General features: G+C 40.5%; 1 protein-coding gene across 1 annotated transcript in view; it reads left to right on the top strand.

The window, feature by feature from the left end:
* Positions 1–60: 60 nt before the first annotated feature.
* Positions 61–11,452, top strand: part of MED13L (mediator complex subunit 13L) — a 314,961-nt gene continuing 303,569 nt past the window's right edge. Inside the window, exon 1 of the mRNA XM_042780578.1 lies at positions 61–132. Within this exon, the coding sequence (XP_042636512.1) occupies positions 61–132 (72 nt within the window). The remainder of the gene's footprint in view (positions 133–11,452) is intronic.

The raw sequence follows: 11,452 nt of genomic DNA, 5'->3' as shown, positions 1-11,452 counted from the left end.
CTCGCCTCGGACGCCTCGCTTCGACATGCCCCGCTCTGGCGGCCGGGCTCGCGGAGGATCATGACTGCGGCAGCGAACTGGGTGGCGAACGGGGCGAGCCTGGAGGATTGTCACTCCAACCTCTTCTCGCTGGTGAGTAGCCGGGCTTCGGGGAGGGGGGCTGGGCCGGGGGGGGGGTCCCTGACCTCCGCCGCCGACCAACTTTCTCCTCCCGCCGCCGCCGCCGCCGGGACTTCGCCCCTCCCTCGCCTCTCCCAGCCGTTCGCCTCTCGCCGCTTCTCCCCCCTTTGGATCGTCTCTCCCTCGCCTTGGATTCCATCCAGTGTTTATTTGGCTCTTTAAAAATCATTTGTGAGCGCGGCGCTCGGCGTGGAATTTGCATGTGGAAATCTCAAAGCTGCGGATTCTGGGTCGAACTCCGAACGCCCACCCTCGGTTGCAATCACACCCTCTTACCCTCCCCTTTGCTCCCCCTTTCCCCAAATGTGGAAGAGGAAGGGTTTGCCTGGTGCTGGCCGCGCCTGCGAGGGGCAGCAGCCCGTTTCTCCCTGGTCGGATCGGCTGCCCGCCCGCCTGCCTTTTTGAATTTTTTTTTTTAATTCCATAATGACACCTGCAATTTCGCACGAAAACAGTTGATTGAATGCGATTGTGTCAGTAAAGGACTGTTGCACCCGGAGCCGCCGCGATTGTAAACATCGACAGCCGCCCGCCTCTCGGGGCTTACTACGCTGGAGAGCCGAGCCTTAAAGCCGTTGCACCGAGCCGACGGAAGGTGGAGAAACCTTTTTCTATTTTCTCTCCCCCGGTGTCTTTTAAAAACTGTTTTCTCAGTCCTAACAACGAATCCACACACAAACACAAAAGCAACAAGCTGGGCGGTTTGATAACATCGCCTTTATCTGCCTTCGCCTCGCTCCCTCTCCCTCTGATAATTGACAACTTTTCCTTCGGATTTGAATCGCCTGCCTTAATCTTGAAGCAGTTAGGGTGTCAATTGTTCTCGTGGAAGCCGGCACCCGACGGCAGCGGCTAGATTCATCGAAATTAAAAATGTATGGGACTCCAGCAACTCTTTTCCGGGCGGTGGCAGTGACATTTGGTGGTAAATGCCATCTTTGCTTTTTATTGGGTCGTATTACCTTCTCTGAAAACATTCACGTTGTTAAACCTGGCGTTTAGGCTAATAATTGCAGTGCGTGGTCTTTAAATATGTGCTTTGTGCTTGAGTTACTGTATGTATAGCTATGTGCCCGGGAGAGTACGAATTTGTTTAAATATTGAGAAAAGGTTTGTAAACAGATGTAAGGCAATTATGTTTCAAGCGTAGAATATAATTGGAAAATTGGCTGAACGGTTTATTTAATTTAACCTTAAAAAAAAACAAACCCACAACAACTTATTTTAAGTCGTGTACCTCATTTTTGGGGGACTGCTTTCTAGAGAGTATGCATTTCGGAAATTATTTTTTATAACCTCTGCTGTAGATAGAAACATCAGTTCCCCATAATCCTTGTTTACACTGGATAAATAATTTAGTGTTCAAATTGTAATTAGTTACATTTAATTATGGGTGGCATAGATGCTCCCCCCCCCCCTTTGAGACTAGTAGGGAGAAATGCAGATTCTTGCCAGCTTTTCAAATGAAAGTGCTGTTTTTATTAAATATGTGATAGTATTTATGCAGATGAAAAAAATCAACACATGAGAGTTTAGCTACAAAGACTGAATGACAGTGTCTGTGTTGCCCTTATAGTACTGTCAGGTTCAGTCTCCCCTCAAAAAAATATTTTTTATTCAGATATTTAATCTTTTAAAATTCCTTTGTAAGTAGCGGTTCTTGTCAGTACTGGATGATTGTCTCTTGCTCTTTTAATACATGGGAAGAAAACTCATTTTATCTCCTCTTTTTCCCCTGTCTATCATGTAGTATCAGTCAGGTTCGGAGATTCTCATAGATTAGCAAACATATTGATTAAGGAGTATTTAAAATGTTTTTTGTTTGGCAGCTGGTGACCATATTGACACTTTTACAGGTAATTAAAATAACCAGGTAGACCAATATTGGTGAGAAGAGATCCCCCACCTTACCATATATCATGCTGACTGGTAATGGCTGTGTGTCTGTGGTTAATTTATATACCATGCGTTCTTGTAGACAACTGCAATACATTACACGCATAGGCCGTGTCTAGGACACAGCGTTGCTTTCATCTTCTGTAAAAACTCAAGTGAGAGGGATGATGTCCAGGTAAGACACTGGAGATGCTTTTGGGGAAGCGCTTTGGTACGTGAGGACCCAGGGTTTGTGTTGGAGTGGATCCTCCGGAACCCTCCTGAAACCAGGAATTGATTTTTTAATTATCCTTAATTTTTTTTTTTCAAAGAATAACTGTTTAGGTAGCAACTTTCAAATCCAGAATCATAGAAATGCAGGGTTTTTTTTTTTTTTTAATGATTGTAAAGTGTTTAATTGCTTCATTCTTTGGTATGGGGAGGGTGGATAAGAGGCTGCTTTTTTTTTTTAAATTATGAAGCAGTCAAAAAGGTGCAGATTATTGTAAATTTTTCAGATTGCAAATTGAGAATTTTGGTTAAAAACTATATACAGCAGCAACTTAGAATATGAAAAAAATGTCGCCTGAAGTCATTATATAGACTAGTTGAGAATGGCACAGGAGACATGGTCATCACCTGTTAAAATAAAGCATGCTTTGTCAGAAGTCGTCTTTATTTTTCCTTTTGGCCTGCAGTGTTTTTGATCAGAGATTAGTATTGTTTATGAAGAATTTACCTAGATACTCGTATTATATAAACTAGAGATTGAAGTTCTGTGCCAGGATAATGACCTACCCACTTTCTGTTACCTTGAAGTGTTAATTAGGGTTTAGAAAAGTTGATTGTGCAATTAAGTGCCTTGAGATTTCTGCTGACACTTTACTTATTTTGCTATTGAATTTTTACTTTTCTCCTTTGAGGCATTGAATTTCTTAAGTTCTCTTCTCAACCCCTCTCCTCTCTCCTAACGTGTGAAAAACGGCATTGTGTATATATGTTACGGGTCATTGTATGTGTTCCTTCGTCTTGCTGCTGTGAGATTTGTAGCTGTTGCATTAAATGCATGCCTGGCTGCGCCTTTGTGACTCAAAACTGTTTTCTCATGCTGTCCATCACATCTCTGGGTGTTACACACTCGCTCAGTTATCATTCACTTAAGTGTGTTAGATCTGCCTTTTTGGAAAGTGTCACAGTGCACCCTGTGGTTTGTGAACTCACCCTTGTGGGAAGACGTTATAATTTCCACACATAAGGTCTGAAGTGTATCTTCAGTTTTGTTTCTCTGTTGAGGTAGGATGGAGAGAAGCAATTTTGTGCCCTTCAGCTAGATTGAAGTATATGAGGAGAGAGAGCTGATTCGTAGGTGTGTATGCGCCACAATTACGTTGGTTTTATTTGCTGAGAATCTTCCTGATTCTGTGAGTAATTGCATGATCTCAAGTTCTTCCTCCCTGCATTGAAACACGTTAGTACTTAATTCCTGTTGAGGAGCTTTGATTCTATATTTGAAGCTTTTAAGGGGTTCTTTTGTTGACCTGACTTCTTGTTTCATTGAGAAGTTTATTTTTACAGAAAGAGAGGATGACTAACTGTAGAAACTTTGAAATCTGCACTTTTGAGCTAGAACCAAATAGAATTATCAAAGGAAAATAATAATAAAATATTATTTTGATAATCTAGTAAAGCCCCACATGTACAAACCAGGTATATTTTTCACTTCAGTTTGCCATTTCAGTATTTTCATATAATGTTTGTTTCATGACAGTTCCATTTTCTTTAATGAAAATGTTTATAATTTGCTAATGTGTGTTTTCTGTTAGCATCTTATCTTGTTGGTAGCACATAGTGTTACAGTATTTATATATTTTTAATAGCAATAATTGCCACCCCGTAATAGTTTCCATATTAACCTCCGATTGCTAGTAAATATTTTTAAGTACATAATAGATGGCAGTTTAAGACATAGTGTAGTAGCAGTTTAGTGGACCGTTTTGAAGAGCTGTTTGTACGTGTGATGAGTTCATAATTTTAAAGAGAAAATGATGTACCTAAGACATGTATGCTACAAAACGATTTGCTGTGTTATTGCTTGAAGTGCTCACAGGGAGAAAGCCAGGCTGGGTCTGTTTCTTAGAATGATGGGCAGGGGGCGTGCCTTTAGCTCAATAGGTGTGTTCTGTATTGAATTTATGGTAGATCCTTAGATAGCTTTTACTTTCTCTGGCACACATTGTTCATTTTTTCCTGAAGGTGTTAGAAACGTTAAAAAATCTGTTAAGGCATTGCTTTAAATAACACCAACTAGAGTGCTTGTTGTTGGTAGGTACGTGGAGTGGGGTCCGACTCATAGCAACCCTGTCTATGCACAGCAGAATGAGATACTGCCCGTTAGAGTGGTAGATTATATTACATTAATTAGGTATGGGAAAATTGATTCATTTTTTTGTTCATTGGCTGATTTAGCCTAGTTAATTGTGAATTAATTGTATTCCGCAAACACTTTCAGCGCCTTCCTCTGCTTTTGAGATGTGTAAGGAAGATTATCTATCATTAGTTTGTACTGTGTGCTGAACATGATGATAACCTTTTGCAAAAGAGAAGTTCATTCTGTAGTTGTTTGTAAAATTATTTAAAATGGAGATGAAAATCTTATCTCACTGTGAATAATAGATTCATAGTTTATCTGCAAGCTTTTATGCACAGTTAATTTAGCCATCTTTTGATTAAAAAATAGGCTAGATATTTTTCTGAAATTATTTGACTGACTTTTGGTAGACTCAAATAATGTTGCTCCCTTTAAACTAATATTTTATTCTTTTCTGGATGTTGGTGATACATTTATTTCACAGGAGTTAGCCAGTAGGAGAGATTAGACAAAGCTGTTGAGAATTAGTTAATATGATTGGATATTTGCTATTATTACTACTATTGAACTGTGCATTTATTAAACAGAGGGAAAAAGACTGCAACATTACTTTGAGGGTCATTTATTCAAATGCATTGTGTACAAATCTATTAACTATGTATGTCCAGTTTGGATACCAGAAGTTTTATCATTTTATAAACATTTGCATTTTGGTAGATTACATTTAAAACATTAGAAAGTGAGGGAGTTAGGTAGCCTAAAAATGTGCATTGTTTTAAAAAATTACACACATTTCTTTCCTAGGATTTGCTTAGAGTTTTAGAATTAGTGAGTCAGAATTATTTCTGTATGTGCTCTGGGAATTTAGGACTTTTTTCCCTTGAGTCGTTTAACTTCTTTCTGATCATGTTCAGGTAATTTCCTTTTATAGTATATGCTTTTATTGTTTATTCGAAAGATTTGAAGGTGTTAGCTTTGTTCTGTTGAGGGAATTCACTTCATTACATAGGGGAGATGATATTCCATTAATCTTGGTAAATATTAACATAAACGAAGAATTGTAAATTCAGACTCATTTGCATGAATGAAATATGTATGCTTGCCCAATTTTTGTTTAGTGTAAAGTCACTTCCATACACCAGCGTGGTTCCTTGTCTTTGCTTTGGTTGATGTAAACAGTTTTAATTTCTGTTAAAACGTGTGGTTGGTGTGTTTGTTTATTTCAGAGACAGTTCTCCACTATATTGTTTGTTACTTAGCTTTCAAAATCATCTGTAGACTGGAATATATTTTATCCTCATAATTCCTCTTTTAGGACTCCTGTTTTACTTGGATTTATATTAGCATGTTATGTTAGTTAGAGTAGAGTTTAAAAAAAAATTTTTTTTTCTTAAGTCCATCAAACGTCTTTAAAAACACATTTGATTCTGGTCAGAAAAAAAAGGAGAAAAGATGGTATTTTTCTCTTTTTTTCTAGATGGGGTCCAGAGACTCCACTTTGTCCAAGGGAACATGTTCTTTTATTTGTCTCTATCCATACTATGGTTTATTAGGTAGATTTCTGAACGTTTATTTTCTCATTCTGGATGAATTGTGGGAGGATCTTATTAAAACCGAATTGCTACCACTGTGAAATTGTACAGAGCCATGGACACAGCTTTCTACATTTTGTATTTTCCCCTGCACAGTGAAGTTCTATTATTGTTAAGAGAACCTCCTGAGTTGATTATATTAAAATTTCATTTGTGTCTTTATTTTGCATAGTTTAAAATTGTAAATTTAACTTAAAACATGGATAGGGAAACAAAGAGAATTAGATAAATTTGCAGGTAAATATTTCTTTTTCAATCTTCACTGTATCTTTTTATTATAATAAGTCATAATTTGTATTGAATCACTGCATTAATTGGACTTAAGACATTTGCTTGATATTACAACTAAATTTGAGGAATAATTAACTCTGAACAGTGTTTTTATAATGCTGAGTGGAAATTTTAAAGGTTGATACTCTAAAAGGATATTAAACTACATGAAAATGACTATGAGCTTTTTTTCCTATAAAGGACGCTGACAGATTTTCACGGAAGTGTTTCTGTGTAAGACCAGTGAAGCTTCCTCATTTGTTGTTGTTGTTGTTCCCACATCACGTCACGTCAGTTCCCACTCAGTGACCTTAGGTATATACAACACAGTGCAACTGCCTGGCCCTGTGCCGCCCTCACATTCGTTGCTGTTTGTGAATATTGTGTATATGAGATACAGTTCCATGTTATTTTGTTAAATAGAAAAGATGATTAAATCCATCTGAGCTTACTTTGGGAATTAATAAAGAAGGTATTCAAGAGTGTAAATGATGTGAAAACCATTCTGTGTGGGCAGTTCTCTTGGTTGATTTTAATGTCCTAAAGAAAAATAACAACAACAAAGAGAAATAAGGGAAAACACACATCCATCTAACTCTGGAACATTTGGAACCAGCTTCTAGTTTATTTCCATGCATAGATGGCTGGCATAATCCTACTTTTAAGTTTTTCAAATGTCACCTCCTCTGTGAAGCCTTCCCTGATTCCCACAGGCAGAACTAGTCACTTGCTTCTTATGTGCACCTCCTTCTTTGTACTGTTTACGAGGATGTGAGCTTCTGCAGGGCAGTGAGCCTGTCTCGGTCATCTTTGTATTCTTCTTATAGCTACGTGCTCATTAACTGTTGAATGAATGAATGGTTGGACAAACTCCATCTTTTTCTTCAAGGAAGTTCTCGTTGCCCACTTCAGGCCTGGTCACATATAGGCTGTTTTTCTTTGAACTTATTTACACGTTTAGCTCTATGTTTTGACTACTGTACATTATCTAGGCAGCCTGCTCCATGGGAGAAAGAGGAGGCAGTCTGCTTCTGTAAAGATTACAGACTTGGAATCTCTGTGGAATACTTCTGCTCTGTCCTATGGGTCCCTGTGAGCCTTAGTCAATGCAATAGCAACAGGTTTGGTTTTTTTAAAAGGCAGTATGTACTGTGATTTGGTAACCCTTTAAATGTATTCTAGAAAATTTTTATTAAAGAGAATTCCAGCTGATCAATAGATGTGTGCTTATCACACCTCCAAGAATAGGAATTCAGTTAGTGTTTAGACTTCCTGTAGTGTGTTGATGAGTTGGAATCCACCCGGTGACAGTGGGTTTGTTTTTTTTGTTTCATAGCATGTTGAGGAGCCCTGGTGGCCCAAGGGTTAAGCAGTTGGCTGCTATTCGAACTCACTCACTAGCTGCTGTGCGGTAGAAAAGATCTGTCAGTCTGGTGTTGTAAAGATTGTTGTTTATGTGCCATGAAGTTGGTTCCGACTGTGTACAAGAACGAAACACTGCCCAGTCCTCCCGCCTAAAAAATCCTGTTGGCCAGTTTTGCTCTGTACTGTAGGGCCACTGTGCATTGGAACCGACTCGATGACACAGTAACAGCATAGCGTGTTAGGCATCCTTTCAACTGGGGAACCTGCTGGAATCTTGACTGGGGCCTTGATCCAGGTCAGGATTGCTTTGGTTTCATTCTCTGAGCTGTACAGGAGGGCACTGCTCAACCTTCCATGAGAAGATCGCTTTCTGTGAGCCCAGGCAAAGGAGCAGCGGACTGGCAACAGGGCAACTCGAGGTGTATTCTAATGTCTTACTAGTGACCAGTCAGATGAGGTTGGTCTACTGCTGGCTCCGTGCCTCAGTTTCTCTGTCAGTTTGATGGTAATACAGCTGGTAGGAAGTGTGAAAAATCATTTTGAGCACCTTTTAAGAGAAGCACCTTGATAACTAGGTGATGTACTTTATCTAAGAGGAAGAAACTTGTCGCAAATTACAACTACAGTTATGGAGTATCCTAGGCAGTTAACCAGGCAGTTGGAGTGGTAGAATTACTTGTTTTAAATATAGCAGTTAGGTTGTGTTTGTACTGTTCTTCAGGGAGCAGAGGATTAAATTGTTCTTGGGTCTCTTTCCTTGAAAATAATCTGTGATTGAGAAAAGAAAGCTTGACATCATCTTTAGGTGTGACAACATTTTGTTTGTGTGTATGATTCGCAGTTGCGTGGCGCCCCTTTGAAGTGCTGTTTGACTTTGCTGTACCAACCCTGGGTTATTACTGGGTGAAACCGGGAATTGAACTGGGGCTCTGATTTGGTAGTTCAGGCTACTAATTCTTTGGCAGCTCCAGAGTGCTCTTTGAACTTTAAATAGCAGTTCTATTAGCATTTTGAGATTTGTCTCAGGGAATGTCAGAAATAGTACTTAAAAAATACCTTTTTCTTCTTAAAGAGTAAATCACATTTTAATCTGACATGCATGTCACAACCCTTGCTATGTTTTGAACAGAGCCTATGTGTACCCAACCACATGGCGAATTTCTATTTTACATTTTATGTGGTACCTTCGGGAGCTCTGTAGCATAGTGGCTAAGGCACTTGGCTGCTAACCAGAAGGCTGGCGGTTCAAACCCACCAGCCACTCCTCGGAAGGAAGGTTGGGCAATCTATTTCCGCAGTGATACTGCCTGGGAAATCCAAGGAGGGGTCGCTATGAGTCGGGTCCGACTTGACAGCACATAACAACAACAACACCACCATCTAAAAATACTGTTTTGGCCTTGTTGAAGCAAGGGAAACCGGAAAAACCAAACCAGTTGTCCTCAAGACTCATGGTGACTCTGTGACCCCCACAAATCTGTAATTTTTATATTGTTGTAGTTGTTGTTATGTGCGTTGGAGTTGGACCTGACCATAACGACCCCTCCATGGGTTTCTGAGGTGGTATCACTACAGAAGTAGATTGCCCAGCCTTCCTTCTGAGGAGTGGCTGGTAGTGATGTTGAACGTGAATAGTGTCTGACTATCCAGAGGTTTGGAATTTAGCATGTAGGTGGTCTGCAGCATTAATACTAGAAAAAGTTGATTGTAAGTTTTGTGTGTGTACACGTGTGCACCGCCCCCCCCCCCCGTTTGCAAATGACAGTAATGCTGATTGCTGTTTCATTGTACTTGATTCCTTGTGTTACACAATGCTATTTATGGCTGCATTTTTATAGCATGAGCTTATATTTATCAGTCCCATCGAGACTGTCAGGAGCATCTCCCCTCTGCTGTAGTGCCTGGGAGGACGGTACCTCCAGGCAGTGGGAGTGGCTGTGGGCCAGCCCTAGGCTCTCTACTCAAGGCCAAGTAGGCTTGCTGCCCTGAAGAGAGAGAGAGAGGCTGCCCCAGCCAGCCGGCTTCCCATGGGAGGATGGCACTTTGGGAGTGAAGATTGAAGGCAGGTTTTCCCTTCCTTTCTGCAGGGGCCTGCTGTTGCTTCCTCTTTGCTGCTATCCTTTTAGTAAATCGTGGAGAAAGGGAAGAGTCGTGGAAGGTTCTGTGATGTCATCAGGAAAAGACTGCGTATCTGTGGCCATTAGATCTTCCTTCCTTCACTCACTGCTAGAGACAAGCCTTCTGCTTGCTGTTTTGTGTGGTAAATGACGTCTGAGCTCTCCAGGGAGATCAAAACAGGAATTGGGGTGAAATAGATAGGGTAGCCAGTAAACTGGTATGTGGAAAGTTTGTTTGCTATGTTATGTTTGAGAACTTTGGGACATGGATAACTCATTTGGGAATAATGTACATCAGAAATGATTGAAATCTGTCTTAGGGAGACCCAAGGGCCAGGAGTCAGATATGTAGGGAAAACACCTCTGTGTAGTACGAATTTCTGAGATGCTGTGTTTCCGTGCAGAGGGAGAGCAACACGGGCAGTGCTGGGCCTCACAGCCAGGAGAGACTCCTGGAAGAGAGCCTGAGGCTGCGTCCTGTGGGGATGGACGGGGCTAGCGAGAGATCGACGGGGGTAGCGAGAGATGGACGGGGTTAGCGAGAGATGGATGGGAGGGCGTTCTTCAGGCTCCGTGGGCCGCCCTGCGTGTGTCCGGGGAGAGCTTTCCCGAGATGGAAGGCAGGAAAGCGCCTCTACTTCGTGGACTTGCTGCTTGGTTTCCTTTTAAAAAAAAAGGTACAAAAACTTAAGGGAATCCTGATTTTTACTAAGGTGGAAAACTTGAGAAGTGGGAAGGCAGTTTAGATGAAGAAATGGTAATGAAATAATACTCAGTTCTAAAATAATTCAGTTCTGAACTTTTGAAAAACAGCACTATGTTGTTACCAAAAATGCTAATGAGTAAAGTGACAAATATTTCAGAAACTGGACAGACGTGAATCTTAAATGAGCAGATGGGATCTGAAACTAAAGGCGGGAGATTATCCAAGGAGATAATAAACTATTATGAGAAATGAATTGGAGGAAAAAAAAAGTGTGTTAAATAGCATTACATATAATAATGTGTTTAAAGGCCTTTCTGGGATTGTGCTTTCACATAGACAAATTAGAATTGTTGAACTGTATAACCCATCATTCTGTAAACTCTGTGCATTTAAAAGAAATTAGGTTTTGCTCCAGGATTATTTCCTCTCATGAAGCCTAGATATTGAAGTTCTGAATGTGTGTGCTATGTATGCTTTATGTAGACAGTGTAATTAGTCTTCTGAGGTATAAAAATAATAGGGAGTAACCATGTTTTTCAAAGCTACTTGCAGTGGACCTCGAAGAGGTAAAGAGTGAAAGAGAATGGTGACGTTTGTCAGTTGGGCAGCTTGGTCTTTAGTTGAAATCATTGCATTTGAGTGTTGCGGCAGAATCTGGATTTTAGTGGCTTGAGGAATGAGTGACTAGCAAGATGAGCACACGTGCTTGCTTTTCATTTGAAGGAGGTTGACAGAGACGCAAGCAGGGCTGGTAGTGTTGGGTGGGTAAGAACCCGCAAAGTAGAGAAATGGACATTTTTTACACAAGATGGGCTTGTTTGTAGAGTTAGGAGCAACAGTGATGGCGCCAGGGAAAGATGGCAGGTATAAGAAAAGGTGATAACGTGGCAGACAATGGGCCTATAAGTTCATGTGAATGATCAGAATTCCCAGGTGTATAGTAGAGCTGACAAGGGGCAAGGTTATGGTCATTACTTGG

This window comes from Orycteropus afer, unplaced genomic scaffold (assembly GCF_000298275.1).
Source record: "Orycteropus afer afer isolate SDZICR_OR568_19922 unplaced genomic scaffold, OryAfe1.0 scaffold00048, whole genome shotgun sequence".
Taxonomy (NCBI): domain Eukaryota; kingdom Metazoa; phylum Chordata; class Mammalia; order Tubulidentata; family Orycteropodidae; genus Orycteropus; species Orycteropus afer.
The sequence above is the reverse complement of the archived record's forward strand: the minus strand, read 5'-3'. Positions and strand labels throughout refer to the sequence as shown.